Source organism: Apodemus sylvaticus, chromosome 14 (assembly GCF_947179515.1).
Source record: "Apodemus sylvaticus chromosome 14, mApoSyl1.1, whole genome shotgun sequence".
NCBI classification, from domain to species: Eukaryota; Metazoa; Chordata; class Mammalia; order Rodentia; family Muridae; genus Apodemus; species Apodemus sylvaticus.
Genome location: NC_067485.1, coordinates 52,310,702 through 52,335,405, shown reverse-complemented (window position 1 = coordinate 52,335,405; position 24,704 = coordinate 52,310,702). Strand labels below are relative to the sequence as shown.

Sequence of the window (24,704 nt, the reverse complement as noted above, 5' to 3'; positions counted from 1 at the left end):
TGGAAATACACCAGATTGGTATTGGACTTTAAATGCACTAGTTCAATTCCCCATTTGAAGATAATTATCTCTTTTCTAAAGTGTGAAGTCATAGTCCATCTTTATGTACACATAGATGAATCAGTCTAAGAATGTAACAAAAGGATGATGAATTTGATAGGAGAAAGGGAAAATATTTCCTTACAATCTAGTATATACTGGAGCTTAGTGATTGGGTGGTGATATACTTCAGGCTCTGAGTTCTCAGTAACTCAGTAACAGTAACTCATAGACTTGATTCAATAGGACTTATTATTTCTCAACATGAGTTACATTTAGTATGGGTGCCCCCATGAGAATAAAAAAGGATTATGAGGTGTCTTCTCATCATTACTGTTTAGGAATATGATTTGATATGGAAAATGGAATATAGAATGTTTCTGAAAATTTCTGTTCATAATCTTTATTTTTCCTGTAATTGTCTAATTGTAGTTCTTCAATAATTTGCCATTTTTAGCTCATAGCCAATCTGTAACTATTTAAAGAGATGTATAACATATAAAGATGATGTAATATATAAAGAGATGACTCATATTCATGCATTTTATCATTCATTCATTTGCTCATGTATAGGAAGGTTAAACAGCCTTTGAGCATCTCAAAAAGGTTCTGGCAATAAAATAATAAGACACAGTTTTATATCACATTGTTGACCTATATTCTACTGTGTAACTATTTATCTTTGGACCCTGGTGAAGAGGAATCTTTTAATTAAGGAGGCAATCCTAATATAGATCACTGACTTCTGGGACTCAGACAGAGATGACAGAGAACTACACAGTCCATGACATGCTTGGAGAGAACTATGGTTATTGGAGTGTCAAAGAAAAGAACTGTACCACGACACCTGCATGGAAGAAGACATGAAGATCATGCTGAAAGTACCTGTGTGGATGGAGGATGTGATCTCAAATCGGAACTGCAGCTGCCCACTCACATGGTCAGTTGGAAGCCGGCGGCCAAGTGTGTAGCTGACCACCCTATCCCTAGAAGGAAATAAGCACCATCACAGATTCTGTAACAACCTCTCCTGCTAATGACCACGCAGTGTGTTTTCTACACCAGCTGGTGGGACAGGTAATCTCAGAGAAGCCATTATAACAGGGAGTAAAATTCCCTTTGGGGTCCCATCTTAAGGTACAGGTCAATAAAGAAATTCTTATCAAATATTTTAACTCAAGGATCAGAAAAACTACACCTCATAATTAGTTATCCCTTTTTACATGTTGGCATGGCCATGAACTCTGGAAAAATCACTTTAAAAAGTAAATTATGTGAAATTCAAATTTAAGTGTCCATCGACACTGTTTCATTGGAACACAGCCATGCTTATTAGCTTACACATTGCCTATGGCTATTTTCTGCCACAGTGGAAGAACTGAACAGTTTAAGCAGAGACTTGTGACCTAGAAATTCTAAAATATTACTCCTTTTACAGACTAAGTTTGAGAATCTATGTTGTATAGGAATTGAGGGGACAAACATTATAAAGGCCTTTGCTTGATCTTCCTGTGGACACTCTCATTTCCAAATAGTCCCTGGCGATTGACGTGCCAGAAGATGTTGGAGGAATATATGTAATGTATAAGAACAGATGCCATAATAGATACTGGAGAGCCTGTGTTGAGCCATGGAAAGCCCCTGATAGAGTATAGAGCAAACACAGCTTGTATTCTGTGTTCACTGATCTTTGACTTCCAGTTACACCAAATACTGTAATGCGTATTGACTATTCTGGATTCTGGTGCCATACCCATGCAAAGTAACGTTTAACTTCCTGAAAATATAATCTATGAATGAAGAAATTAATCAGGAGTTAAAATTTATATATATATATATATATATATATATATATATATATATATATATATATACATACATATATATATATATAAAACTGGCAATACAGTTTTATTTTTATTTTTATTTTTTTTACCTTTTACAAAGTAACTGACTTGGCTTGGCTGAGTTAGGGAAAAGTACTTCCTTGGGATATCCAGGTACAAACAAAGGCACAGGCCATAGCTGATTATTTACTCTATAGTCACCCCATTAGTTCATTTAGGATATTCAAATGAAAACACCAATCAGTTGATGTGAATATTGAAAGATTTCTTAGAAAAAACTGACATTATGAAACAAATAATATGGTCTAGTGAGCCATAAATTTAATATTTTTCTTGATTAAAGCATGACATAATGTTTATTATCAGAGTTCATTAATTAAAACAGTATACGGGGATATAATATGGTGAACCACAAAGTTTTGTCAATTTAGAAAGCAGTGATGTTGATCAATATTTTGAAGTATGTCCACTACGATCATAGGAAATACTTTCTGAATCTAAATCTTAATTGTAATGAGAGTTAAAGATGATCACATGGCAAAATGGAAATTAAGTTCACTATGCTTTGCATTTGTTTTCTAAGATTTCTCTTTTTTGCTTTCAATCACTCAGTAAGCAAACAGTTTTTGAGTCCCTGGCAAGTAAAAAGTGCAGGCCTTTGCGTCCTGTAGGGTAAAGTCTGTATGTTCTCATAGGGCCTGCCTTTAACACCTTACAACTAGAAAAAGAATAAGGAAAGCGCAGCAAATAATGATCCAGGTAGTCAGTGACACTTCCAAAGTGAAGATTATAGTTGAATTTAGAGGCCAACAGCAATTAAAAGACAGTGCTATAGTTTGAAAAATGGAGAGAGGACTGAAAATTGTGTGTGTGTGTGTGTATGTGTGTGTGTGTGTGTGTGTGTGTGTGTGTGTGTGCCCTGGAGGTATACCATGGCTTAAGGCAAATTACTTCTGCTTCCTGGCCACAGCCCAGTAATTTGTTCCTACTTACATTGCATATCCCCATATTGGGAAGCATACAGAAGTGGTCTCTACAGGAAATGGATGCTATAGGCCTTTAAAGAGGAGGCAAAGCAGCAGGAGGAAGTGGAGGATTAGAAGTTAGAGAACTTCCAAACCCAATAGGGTGAGTATCCTATCTTATCAGAGATGGTGGAAAGTAATCCCACAAAGACTTATTGTTGCTCCTACTCATCTATACTGCCCCTTCCTCCAAGTCGCAAGAGCACTAGGAAAACCAAACTCCCTTGCTCAGGTGTGGGGAGACCTTTTTCTATCTCATTTGGTTTTTTCTTTGTTTCTTGTTGATTGTTATTTTGTTTTTTTTGTTTTGTTTTGTTTTTTGTTTTGTTACCTAGTAGACATTCTATCACAGTGAAGAGTAGGAATTTCAGGGTAATACTAAAAAAGTACTTAGCATAGGGAAATGGACAAGTCCTTGCTATGGCTATAATAAGCCAGAGTTCAACACAGCAGGGAGTAACTGAGTATCTGTTAAGTAGATGTGAGTGTACTGTTGGAGTAGCAGACATCTTATAAAACCCCACGTTTTGTCTCCTTGGCCTTCACCTGACAGAGCATTAGCATTGTGAAAGTAGGACAGGAATGAAGAGTAGGGGAACAACTAACTAGACAGTTGTTGCAGGGACAGTTGGTTGGGGACATGTTGTACTTGGTCTTGGAGGGAGGCAAATATGAACTTAACCTTAACTTATTCCTCACAGGTTTCACTTTTCTATATGGAGAAGAGATAATGGTTAAGTTATAGAGATGTTATGAAAACCAAATGAAAAGACAAAGGTCACAAGGAACATAATTTCCTTTTAAGTTCCTACTATGTGCCAGTGATGATGTTGTTAGTCATCTTATGCCAGGGTGTTATTTGTTCAGTTTTCACAAACATGAATAGGAGTGGAAACATATAGCAGTAGCTCTATATGTGTCAACTTCCTTTTGGTTTGAGAATTAATGGACTCCTATGTGCACACACCCATACATATGTTGTCCATTACTAAACAAATCCCCAGAGAACTTAATTAAAATACCCCAAAAGTCTGTTTCATATTTTTCATTCTTTTATATCTCTCTATGAATCATATAAGTGATATGCTTATAGCCAAAGGCCTATGCTAATATTTTCAAATAAAGTATTGCTGTCTAAGGAAATACACATTATACAAAGAGATGATCTGATCATAGTTCATTTTAATAAAAACTATGAGTGAATAGGAATGTAAAATATTTAAAACACAAAAGCACATTAGCATATACAATTGACTGCTGCAACCAACACACTTCCTATCATTCCATGAGAATTCATGCTTTCAAATTTTCAGCTATAATTTTCTGTAAATAGCATATTTTGAAAAATGTTCTCCAAGAAACAGTATTTCATCTTGGTATGGAAGTGCAGTATGTGGTTGAATCCTACATATAAGACAGGTGAAGGAATGAAATACTTTCTACAGCAATGGCAAAGTTTAAGTCTATATTTATACAGAAAAATGTGTATTACTTCTAATATTGCCTATGATTTTTCTATACTCTTTAATATGTATTATACAAACTACACAAGAGTAAGAAGGGGAAGAATTTAACTGAATACCATGGCCCATGAAATGATATTGGTGGGGAAAGCCCCCAAACTGGAAACCAGTTTAGTTGTCTTTCCATCAGACTTTGTAATGGCAGCTTACAAGCCTTCCTGGGCATAGCCTGTAAGTGGAAGCAAAGCCACCCCAGTCACAGTTTACCCTATGGCGTGTCTCTCCAGCAGCCTCTGAACAGGCATTGACAGCTTTCCCAAGAAACGCTTGATGATGGGACGACTCTTGGCAAACTTGTCCTTGACTTCAATTTCCAGCACGTCAGTTGGTAGAGACACGAAACTGAAATGCTGCAATGAGAATCCATATTATATTAACTAACTGAGAGGTCATAGGGTTTAACAGTTTCAGTCCATGTACCATGGCCTTAGTAATGCTGTGAGAAATGCTTTTAAAAAATGGGGGATGACAATTGCATGCTCCCTTAGATATTAAAAAACAAATAAACATGACTCAAAAGCTCGGAACATTGCAGGACATGAAGTGGGAAGTATATAAGAGTTGAAAGGCAGGATAAAAGGCTGCAAAATACTATTCTCTCGACTTGATATAACCATGAAAATCATTATCTTACAACAATAGTGGTTACCTTCACCAGGCCAACACAAGACTATCTATATCAACAATCAGTCATGGAAGTAGGAGGGACTTGCAAGGCTATGCTCTTTACTGCTGAACTTCAGCTATTGGTGGATTCTGAGAGAGGGAGGGTCATTGTCTTCTGTTGCACATTCTCTTCTGTTATACCAGGCTACAATGGACAGCTCCTGGAGTCACAACAGTGACCCTTGTTAAACCCCATGGATAAAAAAGTAAAATCAACCTTCTGGTCTGGGCTTCTTTACCTTGGGCACTAACCCTGCAGCCAGTCCCATAAGACTCAGAGGAAGCTACTCTCCTAGACACTCTAACATGCCCAGGAGCACAGGATGCCAGGACCCCAGGAGCTTGGTCACACCAGGATCTTAGGGCCCAAAGGCAGCTTGACTCTCAGAGGAGTTCTGACATACCCAGGAACTCAGGATCACAAGATCCTGGAATCACAGGATCACAGGATCACAGAAAGGACAGGTTCCAGTCAGGTATAGCAAGGGCAGGAGGTACTAGAGATAATCAGATGGTGGGAGGCAAGCATAAGAACATAAGCAACAGAAATCAAGGCAATTCTACTATAGCAACTCCTGGACATACCACCACACTGGAAAAGCAAGATTCAGATCTAACATCACTTCTCATACTGATGATAGAAATTTTAAGAAGGACATAAATAATTCCCTTAGAGAAATACAGGAGAACACAGGTAAACAGGTAGAAGCCCTTAAAGAGGAAACAAAAAAACCCTAAAGAATTTCAGGAAAACACAAACAGGCAAAGGAAGTTAACAAAACCATCCAAGATCTAAAAATGGAATTAGAAATAATAAAGAAATCAAAAAGGGAGACAACCCTGGAGTTAGAAAACCTACGAAAGAGGTCAGGAGTCATAGATGCAAGTATCACCAACAGAATACAGGAGGCAGAAGGGAAAAATCTCAGCTTCAGAAGACACCATAGAAAACATTGACACAATACTCAAAGAAAATGCAAACAGCAAAATGCTCCTGTCCCAAAACATCCAGGAAATTCAGGATACAAGAAGACCAAACCTTAGGATAATAGGTACTGAAGAGAGCAAAGATTCCCAACTTAAAGAGTCAGTAAATATTTTCAACAAAATTATAGAAGAAAACTTCCTTAACCTAAAGAAAGAGATGCCCGTAAACATACAAGGAGCCTACAGAACTCTAAATAGACTGTACCAGAACAGAAACTCCTTCCGTCACATAATAGTTAAAACACAAAAGGCACAAAACAAAGAAAGAATATTAAAAGCAATAAGGGAAAGTGGTCAAGTAACATATAAAGGGGAGACATGCCTAACCTCTGGATATGGTCTCGACTGGTTCTCCCTTCACTTTGTGGGGTATTTCAGCTAATGTCATCCCTGTGAGGTTGACATCTCACAGGGTCCTCACCCGTGGGAGGCTCTTGCTTTCCTGGCATCTGGAACTTTCTGGTTGCTACTCCAGTTCCCCATCTCCCATTTCATATATATATATATTTCTCTCTATATATATATATTTTATTTTCATATATATATATTTTCTATATTCTTTGTTTACAATCCAAAAGCTTTCCCCTTTCCCAGTCCCCCACTCCCCATATGTCCCATAAGTCCTCTTCTCTCCATCCATTCTCCTATCTTTCCCCCTCCCTTTTCTCTGTCCTGGTACTCCCCTACAATGCGGGATCAAGCCTTTCCAGGATTAGGGCCCTCTTCTTCCTTCTTCATGGGAGTCATTTGATATGCTAATTGTATCTTCAGTATTCAGAGCTCCAGGGCTAATTAATATCCACTTATCAATGATTGCATTCCATGTGTATTCTTTTGTGATTGCGTTACCTCACTTAGGATATTTTCCAGTTCCATCCATTTGCCTAAAAAATTCATGAATTCATTGTTTTTAATTGCTGAATAGTACTCCATTGTGTATATATACCACATTTTCTGTATCCATTCCTCCATTGAGGGACATCTGGGTTCTTTCCAGCTTCTGGCTATTATAAATAAGGCTGCTATGAACATAGTGGAGCATGTGTCCTTATTGCATGCTGGGGAATCCTCTGGGTATATGCCCAGGAGAGGTATATCAGGGTCCTCCGGAAGTGTCACGTCCAGTTTTCTTAGGAACCACCAGACTGATTTCCATAGTGGTTGTACCATCTTACAATCCCACCAGCAGTGAAGGAGTGTTCCTCTTTCTCCACATCCATCACAGACACCTGCTGTCTCCTGAGTTTTTAACCTTAGCCATTAAATCAACTCAAGCAAATCAGTTGCCTTCCTATACTCAAAGGATAAGCAGGTTGAGAAAGAAGTTAGGAAAATGACACACTTCACAATAGCCACAAACATATGGAGTATCTTGGTGTGACTCTAACCAAACAGGTGAAAGCTCTATACAACAAGAACTTCAGGTCACTGAAGAAAGAAATTAAAGAAGACCTCAGAAAATGGAAAAATTTTCCATGCTCGTGGATTGACAGGATTAATATAGTTAAAATGGCCATCTTGCCAAAAGCAATATACAGATTCAATGCAATCCCCATCAAAATTCCAACTCAGTTCTTCATAGATTTAGAAAAAGCAATTCTCAAATTTATCTGGAATAACAAAAAACCCAGGATAGCTAAAAATATTCTCCACAGTAAAAGAACTTCTGGGGGAATTAGTATCCTAGACCTCAAGCAATACTACAGAGCAATAGTGTTAAAAACTGCATGGTATTGGCATAGGGACAGGCAAATGGACCAGTGGAATAGAATTGAAGACCCAGAAATGAATCCACACACCTATGGTCACTTGATCTTCAACAAAGGAGCTGAAAACATCCAGTGGAAAAAAGATAGCCTTTTCAACAAATGGTGCTGGTTCAGCTGGAGGTCAGCATGGAGGAGAATGAAAATTGATCCCATTTCAACACACCTCTGTTCAATTTCCTGACCCTCTGCTCATCTCTTCCATTTCCTCCCATACCTGATTCGGCTGCTCTGTCTCCCACTCTCTCTTCTCGTCCTCTGAAGTCCCTTCTACCCTCTTCTTCATTATTTTGTTCTCTCTTATAAATAGGACAGAAGCATCCACACTTTGGTCATTCTTCTTCTGGAGCTTCATGTCATCTATGAGTTGTATTGTGGGTATTCTACTTTCTTTGACTTATCACTTATCAGTAAGTACATACAATGTACTTTTGCGACTGAGTTAGCTCATTCAGAATGATATTTTCTAGTTTCATCCATTTGCCTAAACCTTTCATGAAGTCATTGGTTTTAATAGCTGAGTAGTACTCCATTATGTAAATGTACCACATTTTCTGTATCCATTGTATTCACTGTATTCCTCTGTTCACGAACATCTGGCTTCTTTCCAGTTTCTGGCTATTATAAGTAAGGCTGCTATGAATGTAATAGAGCATGTGTCATTATTACATGTTGGAGAATCTTCTGGGTATATGTCAGGAGAAGTATACGTGGTTCCTCAGGAAGTACTATGTCCAATTTTTGAGGAACCGCCAGACTGATTTCCAGAGTGGTTGCACCAGCTTGCAATCCCACCAGCAATGGTGTGTTCCTCTTTCTTCACATCCTTGACAACATCAATGCTGTCACTTGAGGGTTTTTTTTTAATTGAATATACTCATCATTTATATTTCAAATGCTAAAACCTTTCCCAGTTTCCCCCTTCCCCCAAAACTCCCAAACCATCCTCCCACCACTTGCTTCCAAGTATATACCCCTCCCCGACCCATTTCCCCCTCCCTTCCCCTTGTTGGGGCATCTATTGAGCCTTCACAGGACCAAGGACCTCACCTCCCACTGATGCTCAACAAGACATTCCTCTGCCACACTTTTGGCTGGAACCATGTGTAGCCCTTGGTTGATGGTTTAGTCCCTGGGAGTCCTGGGGCATCTGGGTGGCTGAGATCGTCGTTCTTCCTATGGGCTGTAAACCCCTTCAGCTCCTCCAGACCACCCTCCAACTCCTCCATTGGGGGTCCCCACGCTCAGTCCAATGACTGGCTGCTAGCATCTTCCTCTGTATGTTTAAGGCTCTGGCAGGCCCCTCTGGAGACAACCATAACAGGCTCTTTTCAGTATGCACTTCTTATGTCTATAATAGTGTTGGGGTTTGGTGACTGTTTATAGGATGAATCCCCAGGTATGGGAGTCTCTGGGTGGCCTTTCCTTCAGTTTCTGCTTCACACTTTGTCTCCATTATTGCTCCTGTGAGTATTTTGTTCCCTTTCTCAGAGGAACCAAAGCACCCCACTTCAGTCCTCCTTCTTCTTGAGCTTCCTGTGGTCTGTGAATTGTTACTTGTTTATTTTGAGCTTTTGGGCTAATATCCACTTATTAGTGAGTGGATACCATGGGTGTTCTTTTGTGATTGGGTTACTTCACTCAGGATGACACTTTCTAGTTCCATCCATTTGCCTAAGAATTTCACGAATTCATTGCTTTTAATAGCTGAATAGTACTCCCTTGTGTATATATATCACAATTTCTGTATCCATTCCTCCATTGAAGGACATCTGGGTTCTTTCCAGATTCTGGCTATGAACATAGTGGAGCAGGTGTCTTTATTACATGTTGGATCATCTTCTGGATATATGTCCAGGAGTGGTGTAGCTGGGTCCTCAGGTAGTGCTATGTATAATTTTCTGAGGAAACACCATACTGATTTCCAGAGTGGTTTTACCAGCTTGCAATCCCACCAACAAAGGAGAACTGTTCCTCTTTCTCCACATCTTTTCCAGCATCTGCTGTCTTCTGAGTTTTGGATCTTAGCCATTCTAACTGGTGTGAAATGGAATCTCAGGGTTGTTTTGATTTGTAGTTCGCTGATGGCTAACATTTCTTTAGGTGCTTCTCAGCCATTCGGTATGTCCTAGTTGAGAATTATTTGTTTACCTCTGTACCCCATTATTAATAGGGTTATTTGATTCTCTGGAGACTAACTTCATAAGGTTATTTGATTCTCTGGAGACTAACTTCTTGAGTTCTTTGTATATGTTGGTTATTAGCCCTCTATCAGATGTAGGATTGATTGGTGAAGATCTTTTCCAATCTGTTTGTTCTATTGACAGTGTCCTTTACCTTACAGAAGCTTTGCAATTTTATGAGGTCCCATTTGTTGATTCTTGATTGTAGAACATAAGCCACTAGTGTTCTGTTCAGGAAATTCTCCCCTGTGCCCATGTGTTCTAGGTTCTTTCCTCACATTCTCTCCTATTAGATTCAGTGTATCTGGTTTTATGTCCTTGATCCACTTGGACTTGAGCTTTGTACAAGGAGATAAGAATGGATCACATTGCAGTCTTCTACATGCTTACTGCAAGATGAACCAGCACCATTTGTTGAAAATGCTCTCAGTTTCCACATACAGTTTTAGCTTCTTTGTCAAAGATCAAGTGAGCATAGGTATATGGTTACATTTCTGCATCTTCAATTCTATTCTTTTATCTACCTGTCTATCTCTCTAACAATACCATGCAGTTTTTACCACTATTGCTCTGTAATACAGCTTGAGGTCAAGTCTGGCCATTCTGCCAGAAGTTCTTTTATTGTTGAGAATAGTTTTTGATATCCTGAGAATTTTGTTATTCCAAATGAATTTGAGAATTGATCTTTCTAACTCTATAAAGAATTGATTTGGAATTTTGATGGGGATTGCATTGAATCTGTAGATTGCTTTCTGTAATGGCCATCTGTAGATGGCCATCTTTACTATATTTATCCGGCCAATCCATGAGCATGGTAGATCTTCACATGTTCTGAGGTCTTCTTCAATTTCTTTTTTCAGAGGTTTGAAGTTCTTGTCCTACAAATCTTTCACTTGCTTGGTTAGAGTTACACAAAGATATTTTATATTATTTGTTAGTATTGTGAAGGGTGTTATTTCCCTAATTTCTTTCTCAGTCCATTTATCTTTTGAGTAGAGGAAGGTTACTGATTTATTTGAGTTAATTGTATATCTAGTCACTGTGCTGAAGTTGTTTATCAGTTGTAGTTCTCTGGTGGAATTTTTGGGGTTACTTAAGCATACTATCATATCATGTACACATAGTGATAGTTTCACTTCTTCCTTTCCAATTTGTATCCATTTGACCTCCTTTTGTTGTGTCATTGCTCCAGCTAGAACATCAAGTAGTATATTGAATAGATAGGGAGAGAGTGGGCAGCCTTGTCTAGTCCCTGATTTTAGTGGGATTGATTCAATGTTTTCTCCATTTAGTTTGATGTTGGCTACTGGTTTCCTGTATATCGCTTTTACTATATTTAGGTTTGGGCCTTGAATTCCTGATCTTTCCAAGACTTTAAACATGATGTTGAATTTTGTCAAATGCTTTCTCAGCTTATTTTGAGATAATTATGTGGGTTTTTTTTTCTTTGAGATTTTTGGTGTAGTGGATTACATGGATGGATTTCCATATATTGAACCATCCCTGCATCCCTGGGATGAAGCCTACCTGATCATTGTGAATGATCATTTTGATGTGTTCTTGGATTCGGTTGACAAGAATTTTATTGTGTATTTTTGCATTGATATTCATAAGGGAAATTGGTTTGAAGTTCTCTTTCTTTGGTCTTGGTGTGGTTTAGGTATCAGTGTAACCGTGGCTTCATAGAACAAATTGGGTAGTGTTCCTTCTGTTTCTATTTTGTGGAATAGTTTGAAGAGTATTGTTATTAGGTCTTCCTTGAAGGTCTGATAGAATTCCACACTAAATGGGCTTTTTTTTTTTTTTTTGGTTTGGAGAACTTTAATAACTGCTTCCATTTCTTTAGGGGTTAGGGGACTGTTTAGATGACTTATCTGATTCTGATTTACCTGGTATCTGTCTAGAAAATTGTCAATTTCATTCAGTTTTTCCAGCTTTGTTGAGTATAGACTTTTGTAGTAGGATCTGACAATTCTTTGAATTTACTCAGTTCCATTATTATGTTTCCCTTTTCTTTTCTCCTTTTTAAAATTTGCATACTGTCTTTTTGCCCTCTGGTTAGTGTGGTGAAGGGTTTTTCTATCTTGCTGATTTTCTCAAAGAACCAGATCCTGTTTTTGTTGATTCTTTGTATAGTTCTTTTTGTTTCGTCTTGGTTGGTTTCATCCCTAAGTTTGATTATTTACTGCTGCCTACTCGTCTTGGGTCTATTTGCTTCTTTTTGTTCTAGAGTTTTCATGTGTGTTTTCCAGTTGCTAGTATATGCTCTCTCCAGTTTCTTTATGGAGGCACTCAGAGCTATAAGTTTTCCTCTTAACACTCTTTTCATAGTGTCCCATAAGTTTAGGTATGTTGTGCTTGCATGCTCATTAAATTCCAAAGTCATTAATATTTTTATTTCTTCTTTGACCAAGTTATCATTGAGTAAAGCTTTGTTCAGCTTCCATGCGTATGTGGGCTTTCTGTTGTTTTTGTTGTTTTTGAAGACTATCCTTAGTCAGTGGTAATCTGATAGAATGCATGGGATTATTTCAATCTTTTTGTATCTCTTGAGGACTGTTTTGTGACTGTGGTCATTTTTTGAGACGGTATCATGAGGTGCTGAAAAAAAGGCATATTCTTTTGTTTTAGGATGAAATGTTCTATAGATATCTGTTAAATGCATTTGGTTCATAACTTCTGTTAGTTGCACTGTGTTTCTCTTAATTTTGTGTTTCTATAATCTCTCCATTGACATGAGTGGGGTGTTGAAGTCCCCCATAATTATTGTGTGAGGTGCAATGTGTGCTTTGAGCTTTAGTAAAGTTTCTTTTATGAATGTTGGTGGCCTTGCATTTGGAGCATAGATAATCTGAATTGAAAGTTCATCATGGTAGATTTTTCCTTTGAGGTGTATGAAGTGCCCTTCCTTATCTTTTTTGATGACTTTTGGTTGAAAGTCAGTTTTATTCCATATTAGAATGGCTACTCCAGCTTGTTTCTTGGGACCATTTGCTTGGAAAATTCTTCCCAGCATTTTACTCTGAGGCAGTTTTTCTCTTTGTTACTGAGGTTCATTTCCTGTATGCAGCAAAGTACTGGGTCCAGTTTATGTATCTGGTCTGTTAGTCTATATCTTTTTATTGGGGAGTTGAGTCCATTGATGTTAAGAGATATTAAGGAATATTGATTGTTGCTTCATGTCATTTTTGTTGTTAGAGGTGGAATTGTGTTTGTTTGGCTATCTTCATTTGGATTCATTGAAAGATTACTTTCTTGGTTTTTTAAGGGTTTAGTTTCCCTCCTTGTGCTTTCCATCTATTATCCTTTTTAGGGCTGGATTTGTGGAAAGATATTGTGTAAATTTGCTTTTGTCATGGAATATCTTGTTTTCTCCATCTATGGAAATTGAGAGGTTTGCTGGATATAATAGCCTGGACTGGCATATGTGTTCTTTTAGGGTCTGTATGACATCCGCCCAGGATTTTCTAGCTCTCACATTTTCTAGATTCTCTGGTGAGAAGTCTGGCATAATTCTAATAGGTCTACTTTACATGTTACTTGACCTTTACTGCTTTTAGTATTTTTCTTTGTTTTGTGCATTTGGTCTATTGGACTATTATGTGACAGGAGAAATTACTTTTCTGGTCCAATCTATTTGGAGTTCTGTAGGCTTCTTTTATGTTTATGGTCATCTCCATCTTTAAGTTAGGGAAGTTCTTTTCTATGGTTTTGTTGAAGATATTTACTGGCTTTTTAGGTTGGGAATCTTCATTGTCTTCTATACCTATTATCCTTAGGTTTGGTCTTCTCATTCTGTCCCAGATTTCCTGGACATTTTTGGGTTAGGGGTTTGGGTACTTTTCATTTTTTTTTTTTTACTGTTGTGTCAATTTTTACTGTTGTGTCAGTTTTCTATTGTGTCTTCTGAAGCTGAGATTATCTCCCCTATCTCTTGTAGTCTGTTGGTGATACTTGCTACTATGACTCCTGATCTCTTTCCTAGGTTTGCTATCTCCAGGTCTGTCTTCCTTAGTGATTTCTTTATTGTTTCTATTTCCATTTTTAGATCCTTAATGGTTTTGTTAAATTGTTTTACTTGTTTGGTTGTATTTTCTTGTAATTTTTTAAGGGATTTTTTTTTATTTCCTCTTTAATGGCTTCTACCTGCTTATATGTATTCTCCTGTATTTTTTAGGGGAGTTAATTATTTCCTGTTGCTTAGGTTCTTGCACTTGCCTCTTTCCATCTGGTTATTTGTGGTGTCTCTCACTGTGGTTTGTCCCTTCTGTAGCCTGTGTGTCAGCACTCCTGAGAGACTAGCTATCTTCGCGTAGAATTTTGGTCTGAGATCTGTGGCACAGGGTCAATTCTGGGGTGCAGAGGGAAATCAGAAGGATCCTGTCCCTGGTATTCCTTTACTCCTGTTTCCTGATGGCTCTTGGTGGGTCCATCTTGAGTCAGGAATTTGAGCAGAAGTGGTGGTCTCACCCTTGCTTTCAGGTGTGTCAGCACTCCTGGGAGACCAGCCCCCTCTAGGAAGAATGTGTGTATGCAGAGCTGTGCCATTGGGACAGCTCAGGCACAGATGGAAACCAGAGGATCCTGTCCACACTGCTTCTCTGTTTCTTTGTGCTGAGGGCTCCAGGCATGTCCCTTGGAGCAGAAATGTTCGTCTTTCTTTTGCTCTCAGGTTTGTCTGCACTCCTGGTAAACCATCTCTCTCCTGGTGGAATTTGGGTATAGAGAGCTGTGGCACATGGTCAGCTCTATGTATTATAGTTTTAAAGTTTGACATCCCCCACAGTTTCATGAGTTTGAAAACTTTATATTTATCTTCAGCCAGTGGCTTTGTTTGGGAAGTTGTGGAAACTTCTTTACATGGGACCTCAGAGGCAGAGCCATAAGGACTGAGCTAGAGTGTCAAAACTATCCATGTTTCAGCTTGTGAATTTGGCTTCCTAATCCTTGGAGATGTACTGATCTTTGTGCACAAACCCTTAGGCCTTTCTCTCTGCTGTGCCTTGCCTACTATGACAGACTATGTTCTCAGTGAGGCAATATAAACAGTCCCTTAAATTGTTTCTTGTCAGATATTTGGCTACAAAGCAAGGACACTCCTGGTGAAATTCAGTTGTCCCATTATTACCACTGTGTGTGTCAAAGTTCGCCTAAAAATGGCTGTTTTTGTCTGTAGAAAACCAGTACATATGATGCCATATTTTATATGCACAAAGAATCTAAAGAATAAAAGCAGCCCTCTCTAGTATTTGACATCCAATTTTGATGTAGATGACTGGTCCTCAAAAGAAAATAATGCAGTTTTGTTTACATAATGCTGAAATCTTAAACAACATTGAAATATATGAGAAGATCTTGTTATCTGGGAAAAAGTCCTAATTGATAATTGCTCAGAATATGTACCATTTGGCGGGAACCTAAAAATCACCTGCAGATGAAAGCTTATGTAAGATTACAAGACCCCATAGAAATTTTGAGATGCTCAGATCAAGACTGGTCCCTGTTGAGCATTGACCACAACCAAAGTCACGAATTATTAAAGATTTTTGTTCCTTTTCTTTTTTCCTTTTCTTTTGTGTTCTATTTAAATTTCTGGATGCTTGGATTGAACTTTGGACTGGAGGGTAGGCATTCTCCCATTACATTTAAAGTACCTATGACAGTACATTACTTGTTACTACCTGGGGCAATAATCCCAGAGCCTTAAGTTGAAGCCCATAGAGAATATGATTCCCTGCTATGGCCTGAATCTCATGGCCATGAATTCAAGAATGAATCTGTACTCCACAACAAGATGAGCAGAGAATGGATTATCACCATTTCTTTTCTTTTGATCCTTTCATCTTTCTTTCAGAATCCCCACTCCCTAACGCTTACCTCTGACTGCCAGATGGGGTTTACAGTGTTGCCTATGATTGTGGATCTCCTTTCCTGTCCATGATGAGGGAGGGCCGGGAAGATGCTATGTTTCCCAGGTTGAATGGAGATCTTCAGATAAGGGTCTGGGTTGAAAAACATCCCTTTCTTCAATCCCATGGCCTGGAAATCTATAAAATAAATTTTTTACTTAAGTATGTTTTAATGAGGTCAAGTACCTACAGGTTCTATACAAGAACAAGTGATCCTAAATATATCCACATATAGTTTCAGATATTTCAACACTCTGTTGGTGACACTGTTTAGGAAGGTTTTGAGAGGTGCAAGATGTCGTTAAGGATAGGTTTGAGTTTCTGTAGATTCACCCTACTTGGAGTCTACTCTTTTCTTGAAGTGTACAGTTGAAGATATAATTGTACAGTTTTTGATCCAGCCATTTGCAGCCATTCCTTCCTGTCATAGTAAACTCTTATCTGTCTAGAACCATAATCTCAAAATAACTCTTCTGTAAATTGCTTTTGGTTATGTTATTTTATTACATAAGCAGAAAAGTAACTAATATACATGTGAAACTTTCTTTTTTTTAAATAATGTTTAGACTATTTCCCATTACAAACAAATACCGATTGGTATATATGCAGAATACTTTTTGGAACATTTCCTAGTATATGTTGTGTCTGGGAAAGAAATCCTTGTCTTATTATGCCAATTCAAATGGACTGTGGACATACTACTTTTCCTGAGAGGATCATTGGTCCTTATAGGACTGGATTTCTAGTGCTTCACAAACAGATTAAGAGGATGGGAATTGCAGAGAGGATGATGGTGGACATGTAAGAAAACTAATGGGAGACATGTTTGTTCAAAGATGGAAAGTTATTTTGCAAGTTCAAGACATAAGAAACCAAGGGCAGTCATTTTATAGAAGTGTGGCTTTTACTATGTAAGAATAGACAGAAAAAAATGAAAGAGCAGAGATGCATGGAAGAAAAGTAAACACACCCTCTGTGGAGCTAGGCACTCATCACTGATGAGAGTTACAAGAAACTATGGTGTTAGGAAGAGGAGACTTTGGCAATTGAACAGGCTTACTTACGATGTTTGAGTTTTCACAACTCCATGTTGTAGAGAGGGGGTTTACAATTGCTTGCTTCTCTGCTGCAATTTTAACCCAAACCAAACATGAACCAAAACCAAACATGAACCAAAACCAACGTGGTGATGAACAGGTTTACCTGGCTTACATATCCTGATCACAGTTGATCAATGAAGGAAGTCAAGGTAGGAACTCAAGTAGTAGCAGAGGCCGGGACCATGGAGGAAAGCTACTGGTTGGCCTGTTAACTATTGCTTGCTCTGCTTGGTTTCTTAGCCTAAGCCAACTTGCCCAGGTATGGCATCATTCACAATACATCAATTAGCAAATAAAAAAGATCGTTTTACAACATAGCCATAGGTCAGTCTTATGAGGCAGTTCTTCAATGAGGTCCCCTCTTCCAAGGAGACTTAGTTTATATCAAGTTGACAAAAACTAACCATTACCTTTAGTTGTGGATTAGATGATCTTTCCTTTTATCTCTGAGGCATGGAGCATATTTTGATATTTCTATTGGTATTTACTTTCTCTTACATTTTCTTTCTTTCTTTGTGTGTGTGTGTGTGTGTGTGTGTGTGTGTGTGTGTGTATACATGTGTGACAAGATGGTATATGTATGTTTGTCAGAGAAAAACTTGGAGGAGTTAGTTCTCTATTTCTGTTATGTAGAACCTAGGGTTTGACCTCAGTAGGCCTAGTATCAGACACTGTTACCCACTGAGTCTTCTTCCTGGAACAATATTTATTTTTATCATAGATAGAGATAGTGAATTAAATTAATGTGAGTATATACTAATTACACATATTTATCTGTTACTTTTTACAGGCTTCCTTCTTTAGTTGTCATGTTTATAGCCCCAGTTCCATTCCAATGCTGGAAATTGTCATCTTAGAATAATAAAATTATGTACCATGGACACCAGGAGATGACTTAACTGAGAACACCTTATTAACTGATTTTGAGTCATGTTGAGGTACAGAAAAAATTTCCTGGTATGTCTAAGAGCTCATATCTGATTAGCAGAGAGAAAAAGGTGACCAAGAAAAGAGCTGTTGTCCTTTCTCCAGCCATACCCTTCCTGAACCTCAAGGTACCGCTGGAGCTTTGGTCGTAGAAAATTACTTTTGATTTCTGGCAAATTCTTGTGTGATATTTCTTGTTTCTACTGTGTTTCAAAATCAGTACAGCCATTGTTACTTCTTAAGCATTTCAATAGGAACATGAAAATGGAAACCCAAGGGTTGCATGTTTTTATCCTGGTTTAAAAAAACTATTAATTATTTTCTCTTTTCCTCTCTTTTTATCATCCCATTAAGGGGATACATAATATCTGGGATTCACTATTAAACATTTGTTTGCTTTATTAGATATGCTTCAACCTATAAAACCACAACAGGTGATAATTTATTTCCCCAAAAGTCTCATGAGACCTCTGATCTATGACACACTTGCTATGAAGAACTAATTTGATTAGCTAAGGTCACAGTTTTCTACTTGTAGTCAATAGTATTTGGGTTTTATGCAATGGTGTTCTTTTGATGGTGACTTAGATAAGATGTATTTTGTGAAATTCTAGGTTTTATTTATTATTTTACTCAGAGCAGGTCAGTGTCCTTTCACACTTCTAATGATAAAATAATTTTCAGTTTACAGAAGAGTTCTATAAAGAAATGCCAAGATTTCCTATAACTCCTTACTTTGTTTTCCCCTTGTCAGTAAACTAGAGAACCACCATGGAGTCATGAAAAAAAGTAACATCCTCTTTGTTATTCATCAATTTCCTCCAAGCTGTAATATTTTCTCACTGAGGGAGGAGGAAGAGATACTTAGGAAATAAACAACACTCCAAGTCCTGCACCGCAGAAACATACCTGGTCCACAAGCTCCTCACCAGAGATCATAGAAGCAGAAACAGCTGCCTGGAGAAGAGAAGCTCTGCTCAGTGGAGCTCCTTGAAGAACACTCTCCAACTTGTGCTGCCTGCACAACCTGCAGAGGCCTCTAATAATGCAGCTGCTGTCCTGAGTTCTCACCCACAATGAGGTAGTTGTGTCAGTGAGGCAGCTCCTGAGCTGCTCATGCCCTTTTATGTGTCTCCAATAAATGTATTCAGTTATTATTATTTCATCTAATTTAGATGAATGGTTACATTGATCTGCTAACAATCTCCCAACCAGAGTTAATAGACCTTTGCTCACATTTCCCCAAGAAATGCTTTACATGACACTCAACCATTAATTTTTAAATTGGCTAAATTAAAGTGGACTTTATTTGAACTCCACTGATTCCCCCTCATTCACAACTGTTTTGACCAGCTCAGCTTTGATCTGATCTGCTTAAGTAGGTGGACTGGAAGTTATGTTTAGTTGTGTTACTGGCCCTTAGTAAACTCTCAATACTGCCATTAAGGCAAACTTCCTTTCACACAGTGTCAAAACACTGCTACTTTATTACTGACAGAATTTCCACTATTTTAACTTATTGAAAGGCAATCAATCAGGTACTCTTTATTTTTATTTTTATTTTTATTTTTATTTTCATTACATAGGTGAGGTAATGAGACATAAATAGATTGGTATGTTAGTTAGAATCAAGTAAAAGTTGACATTCAGGTTCACCGTGCATGGTGGTTTGAATGAGAAATGTCCCCCATAGGCTGAGGCATTTGAATACTTGGTTCTTTATTGGCGGTGCTGTCTGGAGAGGTTATAGTGAGCTGCAGCCTTGCTGGAGAAAATACACTGCATAGGATGAGCTGGAGAATTTAAACTGTTTGTACTGCTTTCAATCCTTCTCTGTTTTCTGCTCATGGTTGGTGGTGAGTTCTCTCTGCTTCTCTATCCCCTCTCCATGCTCGCTGCTTGCTGTCATGCCTACATTCTCTCAGGATTGACTCATAGCTTTCTAGAGCTGTTAGCCACAAGAAACACTTTCTTCATTAGTTGACACCTGTCAAGGTGTTTTATAGCATCAACAGAAAGTCTCTAATGCACTGCATAAGGCTTGTAGGTAAGCAAAATGTACCTGAGAGAGAGAAGCTGATCAGCCTCCTGCTTCCTTGACTTTGCACAGTCTCTTCAGAGCCAATACCTTTAAAAATCTGTAAAAAAAAAAAGAAGGAAAAATTAAAGACAAGTAAAATAGACATCAAAAGAAACACTACACTATAGCTTGGTGTACTGAGATGCTAATAGGACCAATCTGCAATAAGCTAGCCAACATCCTTGTACTATCTCACTGTGTCTCTTCTCTAACCAAATCCCTCCCCTTTACCTTCTGTGCCTTGTGGGAAATCCTGCTCCTTGGGGGAAGAATTCTGTTTATGGGCAGGTCAGAAAACCCTATTAAACAAACTTAATATAGACAATAAAAATATGCCATTCTTGAGGGGCAATCGAGGAGACAGATAAGATATAAAACACTCTCCACCATCTTTGCTCCTGTGACTGAGCAGTCAGGTGCAGACAGGTACGCAGAGATCACCTGAGAGTAAGATCAAGTAACTTGGCTTGGTACTCAGTCTGCCAGGGCTCCACCTGCATCCAGGAGCTGGACAGTGTTGCTACAACCTTCTGTGCAACTAGTCTACTAGGGATATCTGCTCTGCAGGGAGTACCACAATTAGAGGTGAGGCCACACCTTCACTCCTGCAACTGAGCAGGCTGTTACAACCAGGAACTTAGAGAATACCTGAATGTAAGATCACTTAGGACTCGGTCTGCCAGGGCCCACCTGCACCCAGGAGCTGGGCAGCCCCACAGCAATCTGTGCCAGGGGAAAACCGGTCATCCAGAGGTGCTGAGATAGGCTTGCAGGTACACAGGCAGGACAAGCACCAGCCAGTGACATCAGGACCAACTAACACCAGAGATAACCAGATGGCAAAAGGCAAATGTAGGAATGTTATTAACAGAAGTCAAGGCAATATGGCACCATCGAAAACCAATTCTCCCACAACAGCGAGTCCTGGATACCCCAACACACCAGAAAAGCAAAATTTGGATTTAAAATCACAGCTTATCATGCTGATGGAGGGCTTCAAGAAGGACATAAATAACTCCCTTAAAGAAATACAGGAGAACACAAGTAAACAGGAAGAAGCCCTTAAAGAACTAAAGGAAAACACAATAAAACAGGTGAAGGAATTGAACAGAACCATCCAGGATCTAAAAGCAGAGGTAGAAACAATAAAGAAATAACAAAGGGAAACAACTCTGGACATCGAAAACCTAGCAAAGAAGTCAGGAGTGAGGGATTCAAGCACCAACAACAGAATACAAGAGTCAGGTTCAGAACTCGGCCTTCCACCAGTCAGGAGAGGTGCATCCATCTTGGTTTCGGACTCCAGGGATCGGACAGATTGAGGTACACAAACATAATCCGAGGCCAACACCACGGTGGTCTGAGCCCGACGGGAGTTGGCCTGCACTCAGGCCTGGGCTGGTCGGGGGCCATCGGAGTGCCAACCCAGCCAGGAGGTTTTTTGCCCAGGCCTGCGCGCGTGCCGCCATTTTGCCTGCAGGACGACAGAGAGCTCTGGTGGACAGACCTGTAACAGGCATAGCCTGAGGCTAACAAAGCGGGGGTCTAGGCCCCAAAAGGCACAGGACTGACCCCAAGAACTGGGCGGCTTGGTGGGCCATCCGTGAGTCAACCCGCCAAGGAGGTTGTTAGCACAGCAGACTCTCCCAGCGCTTTCAGGGAGCGCGGGCGCGCACGCCCACCATCCGGGTCACCTGGCGGACCCAATTAACAGTCATAGCCCTAGGGGAACTTTGCTCGGACCTTGGCCTCCCAGGCTTTTGCCTGGACTCAGGGCCTGGGCGGCCAGGCTAACCTTGTGTGCGCCAGCCCGGTTGGGGGGATCGGCTGCCCAGCGGAGTGAGCGGAACACAGGGGAGGTCACAGCAGCATACACCTTCGGCGCTCCCTGGGGGTGCACACGGGCTCCATCTGGTCCACAGACACAATCTGGGGCAAGGCCTCAGGTGGAAGCCCTCAGCTCAACTCTCTCCGCTTCCGGATCCAGATCAGCCTGGGCGGCCGCACCACATCTCCGGGTCCTGCAAGAGGCTAGCTGGGCTTCCGGGCGGCCAGCTGGGAGAAGTCAGTGTGCTCCAGTGAATCCAGCGGGCCCCAGTGGGAGCCTTCGGGTGCCTGCTTTGGGATCTGAACAGCCTGGGCAGCAGCACCCTGTCTACAAGCAGTGCAGGAGGTAAGCTGTGCACCAGAGGCCAACTGGGAAGGGGCAGCTTGCACTGGTGAGTCCAGCACTGACAAGACAAACTAACACCAGTGAGAACTAGATGGCAAAAGGCAAACGCAGGAACGTCACTAACAGAAATCAAGGCAATATGGCAACATCTGAACCCAATTCTCCTCTACCAACATGTCCTAGATACCCCATCACACCAGTAAAACAAGATTTGGATTTAAAATCACTGGTCATGATGCTGGTACAGGAACACATGAAGGACATACTTAAAGAAATTCAGGAGAAAATGGATCAAAAGTTAGAAGCCCTTACAAGGGAAACACAAAAATCATTGAAAGAAATTCAGGAGAATACAAAAGCCAATAAGGAGGAAACGCAAAAATCACTTAAAGAAATACAGGAGAACCTTGATCAACAGGCAGAAGTCATGAAAGAGGAAACACAAAAATCGCCTAAAGAATTAGAGGAAAACACAAACAAGCAAATGACAGAACTGAGCAAAAATTTCCAGGATCTAAAAACAGAAGTAGAAACAACTAAGAAAGCACAAAGGGAGACAACTTTGGAGATAGAAAACCTTGGGAAGAAATCAGGGACCATAGATGCAACTACCAACAATAGAATACAAGAGATAGAAGAAAGAATCTCAGATGCTGAAGATACCATAGAAACCATGGACTCAACAGTTAAAGAAAATGCAAAATGCAAAAAGCTTGTAACCCAAAATATCCAGGAAATCCAGGACACAATGGGAAAGCCAAATCTAAGGATCATAGGTATTGATGAGAGTGAAGATTTACAACTTAAAGGGCCAGCAAATATCTTCAACAAAATTATGGAAGAAAACTTCCATAACCTAAAGAGAGAGATGCCCATGAAGCCTACAGAACTCCAAACAGACTGGACCAGAACAGAAATACCTCCCGTCACATAATAATCAAAACCCCAAATGTACTAAACAAAGAAAGAATACTTAGGGCAGTAATAGAAAAAGGGCAAGTAACATATAAAGGAAGACCTATCAGAATTACACCAGATTTCTCACCAGAGAACATGAAAGCTAGAAGATCCTGGGCGGAGCTCATGCAGACTCTAAGAGAACACAAATGCCAGCCGAGACTACTATACCCAGCGAAACTCTCAATTACTACAGATGGAGAAACCAAGATATTTCACCACAAAACCAAATTTACACAATATCTTTCTATAAACCCAGCCCTACAAAGGTTAATAAGGGGAAAGCACCAGTACAACGAGGGAAACTATACCCTGGCAAGAGCAGGATATTAAGCTTCTTTCATCAAACCCAAAGAGGATAACCACACACGTATAAAATTAAAATAAAAAACGTTAGCAAGCAATAACCACTACTCATTGATATCTCTTAACATCAATGGACTCAATTCCCCAATAAAAAGACATAGACTAACAGACTGGTTACGTAAACAGGACCCTACATTTTGCTGCATACAGGAAACACACCTCAGTGTCAAAGACAAAAACTACCTTAGAGTAAAAGGCTGGAAGACAATTCTGCAAGCAAATGGTCCCAGGAAACAAGCAGGAGTTGCCATTCTAATTTCAGATAAAATTGACTTTCAACCTAATGTCATCAAAAGAGACATGGAAGGTCACTACTTGCTGGTCAAAGGAAAAATCCAACAAGAAGAACTCTCAATCCTGAACATCTATGCCCCAAATACAAGGGCGCCCTCATTCATAAAAGAAACTTTACTAAAGCTCAAAGTACACATTGCACCTAACACAATAATTGTGGGTGACTTCAACACTCCATTTTCACCAATGGACCGATCAGGAAAACAGAAACTAAAGAGGGAGACAATGAAACTAATTGAAGCTTTGAACCAATTGGAGTTAACATATATATATATATATATATATATATATATATATATATATATATATATATATATAACTTTTTATCCCAAAGCAAAAGAATATACCTTTTTCTCAGCACCTCATGGTACCTTCTCCAAAATAGATCATATAGTTGGTCACAAGACAGACCTCAACAAATATAAGAAGATTGAAATAATCCCATGCCTCCTATCAGATCACTATGGAGTAAAAATGGTCTTTAGTAACAGTAAAAACAACAGAAAGCCCACATACACATGGAAACTGAATAATACTCTACTCAATGATACCTTGGTCAAGGAAGAAATAAAGAAAGAAATCAAAGATTTCTTAGAATTTAATGAAAATGAAGGCACAACATACACAAATCTATGGGACACAATGAAAGCAGTGCTAAGAGGAAAACTCATAGCTTTGAGTGCCTTCAAAAAGAAATTCGAGAGAGCTTACACTAGAAGATTAATGGAATAACTGAAAACCCTGGAACAAGAAGAAGCTAATTCACCCAGGAGGAGGAGAAGACAGGAAATCATCAAACTCAGGGCTGAAATCAATCAAGTAGAAACCAAGAGAACCATACAAAGAATCAACAAGACCAAAA

General features: G+C 39.3%; 1 protein-coding gene across 1 annotated transcript in view; it reads right to left on the bottom strand.

Annotated features, from left to right (window-relative positions):
* Hecw1 (HECT, C2 and WW domain containing E3 ubiquitin protein ligase 1) overlaps positions 1–24,704 on the bottom strand; it is a 173,439-nt gene that overhangs the window by 103,100 nt on the left and 45,635 nt on the right. Inside the window, exons 4-7 of the mRNA XM_052156837.1 lie at positions 20,035–20,110; positions 15,914–16,083; positions 4,642–4,784; positions 925–1,025 (exon numbers count right to left, since the gene is read on the bottom strand). Of these exons, the coding sequence (XP_052012797.1) occupies positions 925–1,025; positions 4,642–4,784; positions 15,914–16,083; positions 20,035–20,110 (490 nt within the window). The remainder of the gene's footprint in view (positions 1–924; positions 1,026–4,641; positions 4,785–15,913; positions 16,084–20,034; positions 20,111–24,704) is intronic.